The sequence below is a fragment of the Orcinus orca genome, chromosome 10 (assembly GCF_937001465.1).
Source record: "Orcinus orca chromosome 10, mOrcOrc1.1, whole genome shotgun sequence".
Lineage (NCBI taxonomy): Eukaryota > Metazoa > Chordata > Mammalia > Artiodactyla > Delphinidae > Orcinus > Orcinus orca.
Window position 1 is genome coordinate 37,567,028 of NC_064568.1, and position 19,454 is coordinate 37,586,481.

The 19,454-nt window shown below is 53.4% G+C and overlaps 1 protein-coding gene across 11 annotated transcripts in view; it reads right to left on the reverse strand.

The window, feature by feature from the left end:
* HEMK1 (HemK methyltransferase family member 1) overlaps positions 1-19,454 on the reverse strand; it is a 35,197-nt gene that overhangs the window by 11,320 nt on the left and 4,423 nt on the right. Inside the window, exons 4-10 of one of the 11 annotated variants that reach the window (XM_033424459.2) lie at positions 16,727-16,861; positions 16,327-16,391; positions 15,978-16,027; positions 14,924-15,032; positions 13,979-14,074; positions 13,697-13,810; positions 1,952-2,054 (exon numbers count right to left, since the gene is read on the reverse strand). In XM_033424459.2, coding sequence (XP_033280350.1) covers positions 1,961-2,054; positions 13,697-13,810; positions 13,979-14,074; positions 14,924-15,032; positions 15,978-16,027; positions 16,327-16,391; positions 16,727-16,861 — 663 coding nt within the window. In that variant the 3' untranslated portion in view covers positions 1,952-1,960. Of the gene's footprint in view, positions 1-205; positions 2,055-13,129; positions 13,811-13,926; positions 14,075-14,923; positions 15,033-15,977; positions 16,028-16,326; positions 16,392-16,726; positions 16,862-19,454 lie in introns of those variants that run through there. The other 10 variants (XM_049715408.1, XM_033424462.2, XM_049715405.1 and 7 more) reach the window with 10 other exon arrangements.

The following is a 19,454-nucleotide window of genomic DNA, read 5'->3' on the forward strand; positions in this document are numbered from 1 at the left end:
ACCTTACAGAATCATGGTGAGGAGTAAATATGTTTGGTGATTTTTCTCCTTGGGGTCTCCTCCCTGGTCCCAATCCACCCCTCTGGCTCCCCGTTGACCATAGGCCCAAGTAGACAAGAGCCCCAGAAGCACTCTTTCTTTGGCCCTTATTGCAACAGGAAGAACTATGGACACATCTGCTCTTCCCACTGGAGCACAGGCCCTGACATTTGCAGTGCTCCGGGCAAAAGGACAAATGGAGGCCCACACTACAGAATCTAAATATTTAAAATCATAAGTCAAGCTACAAACTGCTAATAAAACACGTGCTATCCTCCTACTCAACAAGTAAACTTTCATAACAATAAAAAATCCGTAAATCTGTGGTTTTTGTATGTCTGAAAGTCATAAAAATATCAGAAAGTCAGATATCAAAGATGATTCAATTTAATGAGTATTGCTTATGTTCAGGTGTTCACTGATACCAAGTGAGTAAGAAGATAAAGACATGCCTAATTCATAAGGTATTATATACTTATTCTGTAACATTCACTGTTCTTGCTTTAATTCCAGTAAAACTATTGATTATGTTGTTATAGTCAAGATTTTCACATAATTACTATTCTATTGGCAATAATGATTTAAAAGACTAAAATAAAATATTATATTCAAAGAGCACAAAAATATGAATTAAATTTAAAATATTAGAAATTGGAAGTATTTAAAATACATTCCAAAAAGTTATTTTTTAAATAATCAAAATTAGTAAAATTAAAAGGCAAAATACAAACTATAAGTTATAAGGAACTGATATAAAAATTTAAGTCAAAAAGATTTAAACTAAAATGTTATTCAACTTTTTGAAATTTTTATTAACTGTTAAATATTTTTATAGAAAGAAACCTTCCCAATTCGTGTTCAAATCCCCTGTGAACTCTAAGGCTGGTTCACAGCCTCCCTCCATTTCCTTGGGGTCTGAATGGTGTCATCACGAGTGGGTGTTGGGTTTGTCTCACATTGTGCCACCGCTGAGTGTCAAATCCCCAGTGATGGTGATGCCCATGTGTTCTTTAGTCCATTTATTGTGAATTGATCATTTGTGTGCTTGTGATACATTCTAAATAACAGCCTCCAAGCAGCTTAGAAGAGAGTGGTGACAGACCAGGCACAATTTCCAATAAATGATATTGATCCAATATCAATCCAATAATTGATATTGATTTGGGAAAAAAAATGAAGTCCAATGTCTACCTCACACAGGGAAATCTCAATAATTCTAGATGGACTAAATATTTAAACATGAAAAAATGACACCCTAAGAGTCTTTTAGAGCACCTCCCTAAGAGTCACAACAGTATCGATTCTGGGTAAGGAAACTTCTTCCTTCATGTGGCTCCCCTGCATTACTTGCAGGACAGGTCTGGAGAAATGAGAGCCACACCAGAAATCCATTACTGCCCATTTAGTGTCATCTTCCCAGTCTTGGAGGGTTTCCCCCAGAGGCAGGCTCAGGGACAAGGATCCAAACACAAACAGCTTATTTCAGAGGTGATGTCAAGAAGCACCAGTAGAGGATAGGGAGGCAATTTTTCCTGGTTGTCTCCCATTTCTGTACACTTGCTGGTAGAGGCACTGACTGCCCTTGTTCCAAACAATACTTTCAAGGGTGATTATTCCAGTGAACAGCCTTAGAAGACAGAGATAGCGTCTCCCTCCAGGGAAAAAGGCAGATTTATTGTCCAGTATAATAAAGATAATATCTGCCTCTGGAGTGAAGGGTGGGCAGGTTTGTTTATAGTCTATTATAAAAGATTTGGGTTCCCTGATCTCAGGGTTCCTCTCCTGTCAACCCACTGCATGCACAGGCATCATCTGGCCCTTATTGGGTCACTCTGCAGGAATTGGGGTTCAGGGAAGTGGTACAAGAAAATGCTGATACTCTGTCTACTGTTACTGTAGAAAGTAAACTGACCTTTGTTTCTCAAGCAGGAATCTGTGTCTTCTGCCAACATCCTCGGGAATATGACAACTTGTTAGCTTGTGAGTTGGGTGAAATCGCAGAGCCTTCCCAGTTCCTGACATAGAGGACAGGGGAAGTGAGACAGGGAAGGAAAGGAAGCCGAAGCAGGCGTGTTAATGAGTGTGCTCTCTCTGTGGGCAACTGAGGTCAGTCCTCGGTTGAGAGATAGTGTAGAACGCACATCAGGGTTGTCCTACCCGAGAGGTAAGGAAGCTGGGATGTGTATCCACCAACTCCCACTATTCCCTGGCTTAGGGCTGCTCCAGGGGGTGAACTCCCTGCCTATTTCACCTACCAAGCTGGCCTTTGCCATAGAGAAAGCCTCAAGCTGAGCACTGTAACTGCTGTGTGGAAACCTGAGTGGGAAGGGATATGCCCCATGCAAGCGGGGCCTTATCTGAATACCGCCCACGGCCAGTGCCTGGCACAGTGCCGAGCAGACAGTGATCAAATGCATGCCACATGGGCCAAGGATAAGGACCTGTTTACTTGCCTCTGTCCTCCACTAGGCTATGAACTCCTTATGGGCAGTGTCTGTCAATTTTTCCTTCATACTCTAGCACCAAGGGTAGGCCTGACAATTAATCTTAGGCTCCCAGTTAGGTGTGTAGGGGAGTGAGGGGATAGCCAGGCAGTGATGGGGCTCACTGCCTCATGGGGCAAAGGCAGACTCCCTGCCCACCTCCTGAGACCAAGTGGAAGGGAAGAGCTCTGGAAAGGAGCAGACAGCTCTGTCCAGGGCCATTTAATGAAAGGGCGGCACCCAACAAATCTGAAGCTTCTCTACTCTTTGTTCAACCCCCACCCTCCAACCCACCAAACACAGGCCTAGCCCCCAGTTGAGGGGTACTCAGGGTGTGGGGGAATAAACAAAAGCTGGAATGGTAAACTCCGAGGGATCAATCTTGCCTAGAGTACAGTGCTCTAGGCTTCTGGGCCTTCAGGGAAGGAGCAGAGTTGGGGGCAGATGGTGAGCCCTAGCAGAGGTGCGGTTTCCTCTCCTAGCTCCAGGGCCCACCCCAGTGCCTGGCAAAGTCTGGAGGGCTGAGCTGGCCTGAGTGTGGCTTTCACTGTCTCAGCCTCAAAGGACCCTTCACACCCAGCCTAGGGCTCTAGGGGTCAATTTTATGTTTAGTAGGTGGGTGCAAAATGGGTGGGAGTGAGGGGGACAGAGGCTGAGGGAGGCTAGAGGCAGGGGAAAGTTCCAGGGGGTCAAAGAAGGTATAGAAACCATTTAAACAGAATTTGGAAGTTTGGATTTTATTTGCAGAATCAGAGAGAGATAGACAGAGATTGATTGAGAGAGGGCATTCCAGGCAGCTAGGACAGCCCAAGCAAAGGTGTAGTGTGGGGGAAATTCCTAGGAATGGCAAGGCTTGGGAGGACCCTGTGGTTGGTCCCTAGGTGGGTTTTCTGGGAGAATCAACCCAGAGTTTGATGCAGTGTGGTCATCAGGGATTGCCAAGCCCCAAATGCCAGGCCAGAAAGGTCAGGGATGTGGACAGGTGCCCAGGTCTGGCCCATTCCCCTCCCAGATCTCCCCTAACTTGCTGTGCTACCCTGGGCAAGTCATGGGCCCTCTCTGGGCTTCAGGTTTCTTTTCCATGAAATGGGGGCACGGTACTCAAGCTCCCATGGGCTCCCATAACTCAGAGACAGTAGCTGGGCCTCCAAGACAGGGTGATACCTCATAAGAACCTCAGTCGCCCCTTCTCCAAGTATGGAAGGCAGCCTCGGCCCTCAGCAACCTGGGGCCTCTCACAGAGGCCACACACACAAGGTCCTGAACTGGTTCTCAGAGCCTGGAGCTCCCCCATCCAATGGAAGCCCTGCGTGGACACACCTGTCATCATGGACATGGACCCATATGCTCAAGTCCCACACCTGTGCACATGCACATATCTATGGGTACCTGTGTAGGGGTGTGCAGGTCTCTATGATGGGCATGTGTGATGTGGCCTGCCTCCCTACTGCTGACCAGAGCAAGCCTAAGGACCCAGCCAGTCATGAGGGGCCTGTCAGGATTCATCCATGTCCAAATCCATGAGTTCCTCAAGGACAGGGCCCCATCTGAACCACCCTACCTGGCTTACAGTTGGTGCTCAGTGCTTGCAGGTGAACAGTGGGGCTGGGGATGGGGGAGAGACAGGACACTAAGGACCTCAGTCACCCATTCTCCAAACTTGGGAGGTAGCTTCAGGCCTCAGCAAGTCTGGGTCCCTCACAGATATTGGCAGGAAAAGAGGACTTGTCCAGATGCTGTGTCCTCACACGACTCTGAATTCCACCCCACCCAGATGGCCCCAAAGGAGGCAGAGGTGCTGGGCTCTTGGCTATGACTCAGCGGAAGAAAGACAGGAAGGGGGGTTGGTGGTGCTGGGGCCCTAGGGTTTTGCTTCTCATTTCTCTCTTCCTAAAGTATAGCAAGTTCCCAGAAATGAAGGTACAGAAACCCCAGGCTCTCAGGGGCACTGGGTTCCCCAGTCCTCCCACCCCTGGAGATCCCACATAGGGCCTGGGGAAGCCCCTAGTCCCTGTCCCCTCCTTGGGACATTCTTCCCTGCCCCAGAACCAGGGACTGAGTGGAAAGTCCACACCAGAGCCAGGAGGGAGTCGTGGACTCCTGAGACTTTTCAGAAGTATGTGGCCCAGATTCACTTGCTGAGACAGATGCTGAATGAGAGGAGGCACTGGAACCTCCTGGACAGGTAGGGGTGGAGCAGTCAGGGTGGGCTTCCCAGGAGAGACAGAGGCTGCCCTCACCAAGAACCTGAGTGAAGGCATCCTCAGATGCCCCACGTGAGTTCCTTCTTTCTCCTTGCTCTCCCTTCCCGTCCTCCTTTCCTTTTTTTCCCCCTCTTTCCCTCTTTCGTTCATATTTTTAACTATTGGAAAAAGCCCAGTTTTAAAAAGCACACACACACTCAAATGGGCACAACACCAAACTATGATACGTTAGAATCCTACCCATGTGTCCAGAGACCCAGGTTTGGGCTGAGCTGGACATGAGCCTTCTCCTGCTGCCCCTGCAAATGAAAGAGACTGCAAGGGGCCCTTCAGAAACATGCTACCATTTGTAACCACTTATCTGTGAGAATCACTTGGTGGGGTCATTTGGTCCTGTGCCACCAAAACCAAACACTGAAAAGACACTGAACGCTGAGGCTGACATAAGACTGCAACTCCCATCCTAGCCCCCAGTTCAAACGTCAGTGCTCATCGCTGTTCACCTTGATGGACTTAATGCTAAGAAAGTGTTGAGAATTTGAACTTATAAAATACATTTATGTTTAAAATGATGCTTTTATCTTTTAAAAACTACATAGTTGAGTTCCACGTGAAACTTGGTTTGAAAGAACAAACTCTACAGCTCTAGGGCTCTGGGCAGGAGGGCTGGGCAGAATGACAAGAGACAGAGGATTTCTGTGCAAGCAGAGAGAGTGGGGAGCCCTGGTCAGTTCTTGAGCTGTGGGAATGCCTTCAAGAAGGGTTTTAGGCACATCCACCTGCACCCTGTCCCAGAACCTCCCAGGCCTTGGGACCTGAAACGTTCCGCCTGATATGGCAGGCTTTACACTTCCTTATGCTGCGAGGGGACTCACTTTCCTCACCCACCTGTCAGCAGGGAACCAGAGTCTGGGTGTCTGTCAGTCCCACCCCACATCTGGAGTACATCAGAGCCTCCTTTCAGCAGCAGCCACTTTCACTGCCCTCCCCTCCCCCATGCGCTCCTCTGCTGTGGGGTTTGAAAGTTTGGCACCAGGGGCAGCTGGGAGGGGAGGAAGCTCACTCCACATCTGGTGCTTTCTGTTTGACTCACCACTTTCCTCTTTGCCCTGGAAGCCCATGTCAGCCCTGGGGGCACCCCAGCTGGGTATCCGGGCCCTGGGCTGCAGCTGGCCTCTGTGGCCTGCTCACTCCCCTTCCAGCTGGGATGTCAGAGGACTGGGTTCAAAGCCCAGCATGGCTACTTCCTGCTTGTGTGATGTTGCACCGGTTAAGTCTCAGTTGCTTCATCTGTCTAGTGGGCCAAGGAAGGCTCCCCTCATGTGCAGACAGAGGATTTATGATAAAGTGTGTGCGGCACGGGGCACCATTACACACGGAGATGCCCAGTTACTGTTGTTGACAGAGCTCAGGCCTGGGAGGGTGGTCTTCACAATTCCATCTAAAGGGCTGCCTCTAGGTTATGTCCCCACATGGTCACATTTGGATCTCCAGACACCCCTGCCCACTGCCCCTGACACTGCCTATGGGATGGCCTGAGGGCACCCCACTCTCTCAAGCTGTCTGTCCCTAGTACCCCAGTGCCCAGTTCAGGGTGGCTCCAGGGCCCCCAGGTTCCAGTCAGAGCCCTGGGCCCTATCGTGGTCCTGGCCACCCCCCACCCTACATCCAATCCCTCAGCAATGGATGTGAGTTGGTTCTCTTCCAGAAGGCCTGTTGCTATATGCCATTGCTATAGCCCCTAGCGGCCTCTAGATCCTGGCCCAGTTGCAGCCTCCTGCCCCAGTCCCCTCTTCCTGGCAGCTAGAGAATATCCTCAATGCCTACCTGACCCTGTAACTCACCCTGAGACCCTTAAATTAGGCTCTGGTACCCAGAAATGCATTCAGAGCTCATCCAAAGGCACCCACCACCACCTCACCACAACATAGTCCTCTCCACGTGCCTTCAGGCATCCAGGCTTTTGCCTGGACTGTCCTCACTCTGGGCCTGCTCTATCCCTGTCCTGCACCCTACCCTCTTCAAGCCAGGTGTGATGACCAAGGCCTCAGGCCCTGGGTCATTAGGCTTGCACTGGAATCCCAGTTCAGCCAGCATATAAGCAGGTTCCTTAGCCTTTCCCAGTTTTAGTTTCCTCGTCTGTAAAATGGGAGGGTTCACTGACTTTGCCTTATGGGATGTCTTGAGAGTGAATAAGATAATCCCAGAAGCACTTGGTTCAGGGTGCACCATTCAATCTCCATATTTTACAAGCTCTTCTGACTGGTATCATCTCCCCGGGGCCTGGCACATAGTAGGGCTTGGGAGACAGAGGCCTGAGCCTATGCTGCACACACCCCAGGAGAAGGGCCCACCAGGGTAGGCACTGGGCTTCTGGAAAGCCCGCTGGGAACAACCCGGGCAACCCCTGTTCCTGCTCTGAGGATCCACAGGCCCAGGTGGACCGCTGCACTAAGCTCTGCAGGGGGCAGCCCAGGACCTAGCTATGCTGACCTCAGTCTCTGACCAGTCAAATGGGCACCAATGGTGGCCTCACCCTCCCTTCCAATCCAGCGGTGAGACCTGATCCGTGACTGCACCCTGCTGAGCCTTTCCTCATCACGGAGATGATTAAAAACCCAGTCTGTGGGGTTGTGTGAGGATTAACACCAATAAATGTAAAGCAGCTGCTTGGGGCCTAGTGCCCAGCAGGAGCTCAAGAAATGATGGCAAGGAGATGGAGGAGGAGGAGGAAGGCCCAGGGGGCTGCCCAGATACTTCACTCAGCTGCAAGGTCTAAGGGCAAACAAGGCCCAAGCAGCTCTAGCTCGGGGTTCACTCTACTCGCCCACGTAGCTTGGCCTCACACTGACTCCCAGGAATGGCAGACAAGACTATACCTGGAAAGCAAGGCAGGTTGGGGGTCTGCAGCTGATAAAGGGCTGGAGGCTGGGAGGCAGAGAAGAGACCTGGGTTTGAGCCCCAGCCCTGGCCTGCTGAGCCTTAATGTTCTCATTTGCACACAAGGATCTCTGTGGGTGCTTCAAGTCCCAATAATCTGCTCCTGGGGCTCAGTAGGCTGGGAGACCTGACCCCTCCATTCCCCTAGATGCATGCCCCAGGAGAGGGCTATAGACCCAGCATAGCAGGGGGCAATACAGTGGAATCCCTCGCTCTGAAAGGCGAAGTCTCTGAGAGAGACCCCAGCCTCTGAGAAGGAGCGACCAGACAAGGCCTGCCTTCCGCTGGGCAGAGCTGCTCTGAGCCACCTCACCTCTCCGCTCAGTCATGGCCAAGGCCAGGTGGAAGCCAGCTCAGTCCAGGGCTCCCAGTGAGGCTGACGTAAGCTTCCCTTGCCTCTCCTACTCTGTGAACTGTAAAATTGGCTTTTCCCCACTGTTTCCCTATAGGATGATTGACAGGAGTGTCTTGGAAGGGGAGTGGTCCCAGAATTTGAAGCTCTTACACATCGGATTCCTGGTTATGAGGCCAAAGATGCTAAAGGTTCCTTGGCAGGGTGCATAACCAGTTCTCTCAGGGAGGGATGAAAAGAGGAACCCCTGCTCTCCTCACAACTACCATCAGGGCTTCAAATGAGACCCAGATCTGTCCTCACACCCAAGGCTGTAGTTGGGCTAATATGGCTGACATCAGGGGTAGGGTTGAAGGTTCCAGGTAGCCACTTCAGCTCTGGGGATCATGAAGCTGAGAATCCTAGGAATGACCCACTTCTAGCCCAGCCACACAGCCCAGCACAGGCTTGTAGCAGGAGCTGGGCACTGCCTGGGGGCTGGAAGGAGCCAAACCTCCATGGCTTACATGGAGGGATCACCTTGGAGTCAGGGGCTGCTGCACTCATTTCAGGCACAGTACCTGCTCACCCTCACACCCTGTTCATTATCACACACTCCAGGGGTGCTGGGTCAGCCACGTGACTCCACGGGAGTCAGGACCAGGCTCGGATCCAGTCTCTGAGGTCCCTCTGAGGGCCTGGTGGCCCCCATACCACTGGAGATAGACCATGGAGGCCAGCTTTGCTCTCTCCCCCTGATCCCAGTTCCATTCCCCACAGCTCCCAGTGCCTGGGCCAGCTTCTCTGGGTCCCACCCTGGGCAGTCTTCTAGTCTCTCACTCCAAGAAAGGGTCAGCTCTAGGGAGCCTGGGCAGCTCAGGTCTCCAGGTTGTGAAGGGTTTCCCACCCCCATCCCCACCCACCTCACTGCTCAGAGGAAAAGTGTTCAAAGCAATCTATCATGCACCTCAAAATCTTTCAATCTCTGCCTATTTCCAAATTCCAATTCCAAAGCCACTTCCATTTTTAGGTATTTGTTAGAGCAGCACTTCACTTCGGGTACCAAAATCCATAATAGTATCCTATTGCTGCTACAACAAAATGACCACAAATTTAGTGTTTTTAAACAACGCAAATGTATCATCTTACAGTTCTGGAAGTCAGAAATCCAAAATCAGTTTTAAGAGGCTAAAATCAAGATATTGGCAAGCTGGCATTCTTTCTTAAGGCTCTAGGGAAGAATCCATTCCCTTGCCTCTTCCAGCTTCTAGAGGCCATCTGTATTCCGTGGCTCATGGTCCTTCCTCCAGCAATGGCATCGCTTTGACCTCTGCTTCCACCATCACATCCCCTTCTCTGACACTCCTGCCTCCCTCTCATCAGGACCCCTGTGATTATACTGAGCCCACCTGAATAACCCAGGATAATCTTTCCATCTCAAAATCCTTAAATCTGCAAAGTTCCTTTTGCCATGTAAGGTAACAAATTCACAGGTTTATGGGATTAGGACATGGGCATCTTTGGGGCCATTATTCTGCCTACTACAGGAGGGAGAAGATTGCTTTACCAGTCCCAATCCCTGCCCAGATGGCCTGTCCTAGGACTGGGGGGTCATGAGGGGGGATCAGGCTGCTGTTCTGGCCAATGCTGGCTGGGGGCTGGCTGGGGGCTGGCCGGCGCCCAGAGCTCCAGGAAACCTGGCACCTGCCCCTGCTGCAGAAAGGACGGCCTGTACTCGGTGTGGCCACTGTGCAGAGATCAGGTGCACTGTAGCCCAAGAAGTGGCTATGGCTCAACTTGAACTGCTGCCTGGCTCGGGTGGGAGGCTAAGCCCTCGTAGCTTCTTCTCCCTGCTGACCAGAATATGTGAGAGCTGCTGTCAGGTACGATATGAGCCACATGGGAAATTCCAGCTCCATTCTAGAAAACGCATACACTGTTGGCTTACTGGTGGACATTTACTGAGCTTAGTGTATGCTAGACCCACATGGGACCCCAGAGAGAAGACAGAGACAGGAAGGCTTCCAAATGCATGAGACAGAATGTCATTGCTACTGGAAGAAGTGGGCTAGGGTCTGGTGGGGAGAACCCAGAGGTCAGATGGGTGGTCCAGAGGAGAGAGCATTTGTGTTGGAGCCTGAAGGAGAGGATTATCTGGACTAGAAGTGGTGGGCAAGAGCATTTCTGATGAATGCACAGCCTGGTCAAAGGGAAGGAGGGGTGTTTGAGGAATGGATAGCTCTGCAGGGAAGCTGGAGTATAGGGCAGTGGAAGAAAGAATCCAAAGATGGACAGGGAGGGACATGCTGGCCTACGTAGGTTAAAGCAGTTCTCAAAGCCAGTCAGCAGTGGAATACTTTGCTCTGATGGAAGCTTACTCAGAGTACTGATGAGGCTTTGGGAGGGCTCCCCAAGACCCTTCCCATAGTCATCCTCCCCTACCTCTTCAGATCTGGACTCTGCAGGACACGGAGACCACATTCAGGTCATGGGGAGCCAGCCAAGCGTTTAGAGCAGGAATTGGGAGAAGTTAATGGCCCAGGGTCCAGGTGGGGTTAGGGGAGAACAGAAAGGGTACATGTCAATAAAGCAGCTAGATGGGCCCCATGGAAAGAGCCATGGGCAGCTGGGAAAAGCATACAACTTGAGGCAAAGTGTCAGTTTCCTCAACTGTCAGAAGAGATGTAATTGCTCTTCCAGAGTACATCCATCAGGGACTCCTACACCCTTTGCCCACGCTTGGGGCTCCAGCTGACAGAGGCTGGGTGGACATCAGGCACATCCCTCAAGACCTCAAGGGCCTGTAGAGCCTGGACTCCACCATCAGCCCCACATCCTCCTGCTGTTCTGTCTCCTGGGCTCCATGACACATGCTAAAGGAGGCAGCTCATCTCTGCTCCAGCCCCAGTAAGGAGGGAGGAGACAGGGCAGGTGAGACTGGCTTTCCCTGGGCTGGAGCCACAGGCTGCTCTGGCCTGGACCTTGGGGCACTCAGGCCCTGGTGAAGAGGGAAAGGAGGGACTGAGGGGAGATCTGGCTGCCAGTCTACCAGCCTCTTGGTGGCTCCATCTCCAGAGGGCAGAGAGAAGTCAAGAGCCCAAGACTGAAATCCCTGCCTTCCCTTTTTTCCAGACTGCCATGTCTCTGCCTGACTCGTGTTGGTGCCAACCACAAGACACACACGAGGGTACAGCATCCTCCTTATGTCTGCCCTCCAAGGCAAGCAGTGAAAACGTTCACAGTGCCCCATGAAAGGTGCAACCCATGGTCTCTTCAAAATCATCATATTAAGACAAAGAAAGCACTTGGTCCCATTTCTCAGACTTAAAAGCCAAGGCTGACAGAGTTGAAGTCATCTACCCAAGGACATACCCTAGTGAGGGGCAGATGCCAGGATCTGCACCCAGGCTGGTGTAGCCTCAACACTGGAGCTTAACGTCCAAGCCCCAGTCAAGCCAGTGGCTGCAGGCTTGAAGCCCGGCCCTGCCAGTCCACTTGGCCTGCACCTCTTTCTCAGGGGATTCAGGCCTCATGGGAGGAAGTTGTCCCCAAGGGTGCCTCCTGCTTCAGTGACCCCAACTATGCCTACACTGTCACTCCCCATTATTATGTACTCTTGGGGAGCCATATCCACATGCTTGCCAAGGCCTGAAGCCAGGAGGGTGAGACCATCAGGGAAGCCATCAGTGGTTGAGGTGTGGGACAAGGAGGCAACAGACTGCTAGGTCAAGGCAGCTACCCTGAGATGCTGTGAAGAGAGCAAGAGCCCAAGGACACAGGTAGGAGAGGAAGGGCAATACTGGTGAGGCAGGCCAAGATCTGAGAGCAAACGGGGGCTCTGAAAGCCCACACCGCCTTTCCAGGTTCCTTTTGGAACAGCCATGGCTGGGAGTCCCTGGCTCCTCCTCAAAGGAAGCCATGGGCGGCTTGAGGTCCATGCAGCTGGGTCTGGGCAAGGAGCAGGATACGGTAGCCCTGGAAACTGCAATGTGGCCTCTGCTAAGGCAAATACAACCCCCAAACACAGCGAGGGAGTAGCTCAGGCCAGGTATAACTCCAGCAATAGACTCTCCCAAGGCAGGGACCTAACTTCCTATCTCCATTTGGCCTCCTCCCATCATGGGACCTCAGGCAGGCCATGTCTTCTGTTGTGGAGTCCCTGCCTGGGGAGTGGGCCCTTGAATACCAGCTACATACTTTACCTGACTGACTGAGATTAAAATGAGGCTGCCATCTTGCACTGGCCTTGGAGCCAGAAAAGCCAGCTTCTCACAGGGAAGGGAGCTGCCCAAGGTCCCACTGCAAGACACAGCTCTAGAACCCAGCATCCTGGCTCCATCAGAGGATGCTGTCTACCACACACTGCCTCTGGCCACTGCATCACCAGGTCAGGCCTCTGAAAGTGCTGGGTTGGGGGGATGGGAGGGGAGACCAACAGAATGAGTCAGCCTAGTCTGCCATGTTCCTTGAGACCCACCCTGATGCAGGCTAACACCAGCACCTGCCAACCTAGAGGTTTCCTGTCTCTGTGGACAGAAGGGCCTTTGGGCCTCCCGTCAGCCACCAGCCTGCAGACCAGAGCTAGGGTGGAGGTCAAAACCTGGTGCCCACTCTGTCTCAGCTTCTCACTCTCCCCAGCTCCTACCAGGGACAGATGGGTTTTCAGAAACCCCAAGGCTTGGAAGGAATGTTTTAGCTCAAAACTATGGGAATAAAAAGTAAACACAAGCCCTATTCACCCCTCACTGGCTCAAGCTTTCACTTAAATGAACGTGGACATGTGACCCCAGAACTGTGCAAGGCCCCTCAGCCCCATCCCCACCAGGAAGTAGGCTGCCATCCCCAAGCTCAAGCTCAGACAACGTTCCTGCGCTCAGAGCTTAGGCCCAGTTAGGGGCGTGTGTTGAGTGCTACGCCAGCCCTTGTGAGGGAGCTGATCAGTGCCAAGTACCTTGGCTTCCAAGGCCAGAAGGAGCAACCATGTGCCTTTCTCTACACTGCTCCCCACACCACCAGCTGGGGCCTGCCAGCCAGCCCTGCAAAGGCAGAAGGAAGCTCTTACCCCCAGCACTGCCTAAGGGCAAGGGGTCAGGGGACCCACAAATCACAATAACAAAACATTAGGTCACCACTTGCTGGTCTCTCGCCACTTTATTGGCCGTATCTCCCAACATCCCTAGAGCAATTCCACCCACAGAGACAAAGCAACCTGCCTTGGCTACACTGACCTGATGGGGCCAGACTGGGAATCCAGTCTGCTGAGCTCCTAAGCTGGATTGTGGGTGCTCTTGCTCTTTGCTGGCCCAGGAAGGACACCCCCGCCCTCGTGCCTACTCCCAAGTCTCCTAGAAATGTACAGCATGGAGAATCACAGAGCCATGGGAAATGCCACAAACATCTGGGGTTCTGGAAGGCACCATCCACCTCCAAGTAGCATTCCAGGTAGAAATGTCAGCCAGGCACTCTGGCAGGTTGGGGCCCTGGCCAGGCATCCACAGGGCAACCATGCTGTGGCCCACACCTCCTGATATGTAGGAACCGGGGCCTAAGGAGACAGGGACAAGGGGCCAGTTACTGCCTGGGCCCTGGGGAATGAGCAGGGGGTGGGAACCGCATGCTTGCCCCACAGCCAGAGCTATGATAGTCTGAGTGGAAGGACCAGCATGGCTGTGGGGACTGGGGGGAGGGTAGAGTCTCACCTCCCACAGAAGTCCCTGCGCACAGCCACAAGATTGAGGGACAGGTCAGGCTGGCTCTGAAGCCAGCTGCCGACGAGCTCTGGATGTCTTGGGTCCACTTCCAAGAAGATGCTTCTAGGTGGGGGAGAAATGGGTCAGCTCAGCTGGGCAAGGCTGGACCTGCATTTCAGGGTTGTCCCAGCTGGGAGGGGTGGAGGCAGAATGACGCCCAGGGCAGGCCCAGTACATACGGGGAGGGGAGGAGGCTGTTGAGGTCAGACTCAGGAGACACCCCATCCATACCCAGAGTCCTTCAGGAGCCGAGGTGCCAGGGCCAGGATGTGGGTAATGATGTCCATGCCCTCCTCCCCACCGTCCAGGGCTAGTGGATCTTCATAGCTGAAGGGGAAAACAGTGAGAGCTAAGGGCCTGGGATGGGGTATCTGAAAAGTATGGAGAAGCTGACCAGGACTTCCACAAAGAAGGCTCTGTGGAACTTACACTCTGGGCTGAGAAGAAAGTCTGAGGACCCCGAATGATGGCAGCTCCGATTCCCCTACCTCCTACAGGCAGCCACCTACCAGGCAGTGCTGGGCATGCTCAGCGAATCCCATTGACTGACTACCCCCAGGGCATGAGGGTATCCCCACAACAAGGATATTCCTATTCTTGGCTTGGGGAGGCATAGAGCTGGCCCTGACCACTCCTGAGAGCCAGGAATTTGGAAGCCAGCACCCTGACACTCACTACCACTGCCTCATCCAGAGGCTGCTGGGCTACCCCTGGTTCTCAGACCGTTTGAGAACAGGATGGTTCAGTGCAAAGCCTGGAGTAGAGTCTTAGTCCCAGCTTTCCTGCTAAGCCCCCACACAATCTTGGACAAGGTCCCTTCCCTCTCTGGGCCTCAGTCTTCTGGAAAAGGATGCACCCATCTGACCACCTTCTATGTGTTGTATACTGTAGTCTGATATTTTAGTCATTAGTGAGTCTTCCCCATGGCCTGGCAAAGCTCTACCACTCCCCTTTCAGAGGCAGGAAACTGAGGCTCAGAGAGGTTCAGTGGTCTTAAGTGGGAAGGCAGATGCTGAACCAAAGTAGGTCTGTGGGTTCCAGAGTGAGCCTCTCTTTCAACACCACTGCCCCGTTCAGCCCCCCCAGTCTCCCCATCCCTCCCGATAGTATGGTCCTCCAGGGCAGACCCATCCCATTAGGCCTTCTCAGGCCTGGCCTCCCTGGTCTACCCCACACCTGAGGATCTCAGGGGCCAGCTTCTCCATGTCCCGGTGGAAGACGTAGGGAGGGTTGCTGACGACCAGGTCCACAGGGCCCCAGGGTAGAAGATGTGCCCAGCTCCCATCTGTGGTCAAAGGGAACACACAGCAGAGAATGGGAGGTAAAGGGTGGAAGCTCCACGCACTGCTATGTCCCTTGGGTAATCCCTCTCCCCAAACCACAACTTAGGCCTATCTCTGGACCCAATAAACTAGACTTCTAGATTAGTGCCCAGTGTCCCCAGCCAGCAGCCTGGCTGGGAGTGTGTATGCTCTGACATGGCAGTTCTCCCCCTGGAGTGTCCTTGCCTTCTCTTCTTCCTATCAAAAACCTCCTCAATAAGCAAGACTCAGATCAAGTGCCACTTTCAGGCAGCCATCTCTGATTGCCTGACAAAGCAAGCGCCTCTGTTCTCTGCCACCCCGCTGGCCTTGCCACACTCTGCCTCATAGCCAACATGGACTGAGTATATGAAGGGCAAGCCTGGCCTCAGTCAGTTGATTCCTAGTGGCTCTGTTTACTGGCCCCACCCTGCATCAGGTATCACACTCCATGGAGGGGGCACATGAAGCTCAAGGATGCTGTGGGCATGTGATAGAGCCAGAGCTGGAGCCAGAACTCTGCGGGCACTCTGTAAAGGATGCAGCCAAGTCATGCTGTGCCTGGGCCAGGCAGGGGCGGGCAGACACTCAAGTATTTTGGTCCCAAAGGCTATCTCTTGAGCTTCTGCTTACTTCTTGACAACAAACAAGCCCTAGTTAAATTCATTAATTATGGGGGATACGAAAGGTAAGAAAGATCCTGTGGCTGGTCCCTTCATGGGTCAGGTCAGCCCAGGAGGCAACAGGGACTTGCCTGTCCTCAGCAAGGATTGGGGGTGGGGAAGGGGGGTGTGTGTGGGGGTGTGTGTGTGTGTGTGTGTGTGTGTGTGTGTGTGTAAGCCATCCCTCTATCTCTGCAGAGTGCTTCATCCACCCATCAGCATCTGGACCCAGGATCCCCACCCAGGGAAGATGGGTGGGGAAAGTACCTAAGGTCACATCGAAGGGGATGATCCGAATCCTGTCCTGCAACCGAAGCCTGGAGAGATAGGAAGGTAAAGGTGAGCATGGGGAGGGGGAGAGGGGGTGGGAGCAGGGGTGGGAACAGACTCCTACCCTTGGCTACAAAGAACGGGAGAATAAACCCTTCTTGGACCAGCAAGACACCTGGTGTCCATTGTCCATTTGTAACCCTGTGGGACCTACGCCAGGCCTCCCCCACTGCCTCCTCCTTCTTGAGGGTGGACATTGGCGGGTTTGATACCTGGATAGAGGTTGAGATCAGGCCCCAAAGTCTGACTCCCCCTACCCTGACCGTCTGCACCCAAGCCCCCCTACCTCTGAGCATTCTCATGGGCCAGGCAGATGGCGGCTTCTCCCTTGTCCACAGCAATGACTCGGCTCTGCCCCAAGAACAAACAAAGGGTACGTGGGAGACAGGGTGTTTGGAAAGGCCAGGCCTGGGGACCAGAGCCCTCTTCCAACCCTCTGCTAGAAGAGGAGGGAAATACTCAGTAGCTTTTCTTCCTCTGCGGTCAGGGTCTGGCCAGATGGAAGGGGATGGGACTTAAAGGCTATGACCATGGTGGGCTGGGGCAGCTCTGTCTTCCTCCTATTTTCAGTCATTTCCTCTCAAGTAATTCTAGCAGAGTGGGTTGGGGAGGGATCAGCAGGAAGGACAGTAAGTGCCAGTCACAGTCTACCCAGGGTGGGGTGGAGGGATGCATAGGGGGCTCACCTGGGGGAGCTTGCTCAGCAGGCTGAGGGAAATGGCTCCTGATCCACAGCCCACCTCCAGGATGAGTGGGCCACCTTGAGCTCCCACCACACGGGGCCCTTGGGTCACCTCCTCCAGCACCCATTCAACCAGCTCCTGCAAGGGAGATAGATCGTGATCAGAGTTGGTACTGACCTGACTCCTGTGGGTCTTGGCACAGAGGCCCAAGCATAGTTAGCCCCTGTGTGAATGTAGAAGGGGGATGGTTAAAGCCAGACTGAACATCGTTGTCAGCTGCGGCCATGGGCAGGTCACACTGCCTCTCCATGCCTCCGCTTCCCCATCTGTAAACTTGAGCACAGTTGAGAATAACCCACCTCATTGGGGGCAGGTGGAGATTTAACAGAAGCACATTCATGAAGCACTGATCTCATGCCTGGTACATGGTAAGTGTTCAGTAAGCCTCAGCTAATCCTTTTACAGACATCCTCTTGTTTTGTGCTTACAGCAATGTTAAGAATCATACTTAATGGTCCCTGGCCAACCCCTCTGTGCCTGGCCCTGCTTCCGGAGGTTTCCCTGTATTAATCTGTTAGACCCTCATGAGGAAAGTGAGGTCCAGGGGTCAAGGCCCCGCTGGGAACCTGGCCTGCAGCTCATGGTGGCCAAGAACCAGGGGCCAGTGTGTCCCCAGCTTCCTCACAGCCCCCCCAGAGAGGCTCCCAGGTCAAAGGGACAGGAAATTCCCTCCATGGAGGGGCAGGGGGATGACAGCCCTACCTGAGCCCCATATCTGAAGGGGGCTGTGGCACACACAGGGCATGGGGTAAGTGGGTATGGCATGGGAAGAGGTGCCTAACTGCACTGTACCTGCCTTGGTGGCAGGGGGACACTTTCAGACACTGTCACTTTAGAAACAACAGAGTTTCAAGTCTCACCCACCCATCTGTCACCTGAAGACTGTGCATGGAAGCCAATATAGGGTGAGGGTGGAGGGCCGCTGCTGTGCATTGGCCAAAATGTTTCTCAACAGCAGTAGAGTGGGGGCCCAAGTAGCCAGGCATGGAGCCAGGGAACCAGGGAAAGGGCATGGAGCCATGGAGCAGGGAAAGGGCAGTCCCTCAAAGGGACCTGCCCTTTGGATGAGGGCAGGAAAGGCCCCCCTGGAGGCTGAGGATTCCTGGGGTTCCAGGCAGGGCTGGCTCAGGGAATGAGGGGAAGAGTCAGGAAGTAGGTGTTTCCTTCATCTGAAAGAGATCTACTTCCTCCAGGCTCTCTCTACCATGACCTTCCTCACTGTGGGCCTAAGATCTAGGATGGGGTGTGCTTCTCCCACCAAACTGAATGCTCCATGACGTGAAGACCAGGAATCTAACCCATCATGGCATGTCCCACACAGGCAGGGCTTGGCCCACAGAGCGGCCTCTTGGCTACTTCCCAAGCGCTGGGCAAGCTCTCAGTGGCCACAGGAAGCTACCCTGAGCCTCAGACCCGCAGCTTCCCCCAAGCCCCAGTGTCAACAGTTAGGCCCCGATAGAGCAGAGGGCTCCAGATCACTCAGACTCATTTTCCGCATAAGCTGCTCAGTGCTGAGTCCCCAAAAGTATTTCATCCTTCATCCCAACCCGGGAGCAAAGTTCACCTGTCCCCAGGGTAGCAAGTCCAAGGCAGGTGGAACTTGGCCAGTGGGTCCAACCTTTTCTGCTCCAAGCCCCTTCTGCACCAAACAAGCTACTGCCTATGAGTGAGACAGACCCTCTCCAGCCAGAGAGGGCTTCCCCTCACTCCTTCCCACCAGGCCTGTACCAGGCACCACTGGAGAACTGGAGTGCTGGCAGCAAGCTGCACCCACAGCACTGGGACCAGCACAGAGCCAGCAGTCTAGGGCTGTGGCTTGGAGCCTGCGGTCACAGCGGCGAGGCCACATACTAAGTGGCCAGCTGGCCAGCTGAAACTTGTCAGGGGCATGAACTTCTCTTGGTTTCCTGACCACAGACAGACCTACCCTGGCTGGAGAATGACCCCTTAGTCAACCACACTGGCCAGCCACCTCAGAGAGACATCCTGACATCAGAGACACACACCACATGTGTGAATGGCTACCCTGGTCAGGGCATGAAGATGAGAGACTAGGCCCCCACTGCCACCAGTGCCCCTTGGCCTCTCCCTTACCCTCCAGATCCGGGGAAGATTATCTTGGCTGTAGGACCACTTCAGGTTTTGGGGGGGGCGGGGTAGGGATGGAGACCACTCCCAGCAAGTCCAGAAACTCTCTTCCTCACCTAGTAAAGAGTCTCCTCAGCCTAGAGTTGGTGGCTCCTTGGGGGAAGCTGAAAATCGAGCTGGTTACAGGCCCAGGGCACTTTTCCCAGGTGAACAAGGGGAGAATCCAAGAACACTGCAGGGTCGGAGCAGAGGGGAACGTGGGAAGGAGGCAAAGAGCAGGCAGCTGTCGGCTCTGTCTGGAGCCACTGCCTCAACAGGACTCCACACCCCTTAAGAGGCTGGCGCAAGGCCTCAGCAGGACCTGAGTGCCGTAAGGACCCTCATTAGGATTACATTCTTGATGAGGCAGCCCCAAGAAGGCAGCATTGCCTCCCTCAAGCTAATCACAGACAAGGCACTGAGCCTCCCACACCTCAGAGAGCCTCACCTCGCCAAGCTGGGCAAGAATGGCTCACACTTCCAACCTTGGTTTTCCCACTGTACACACTGCCAGTCCGGGGACTGAGCCACCTCCCCATCCCCA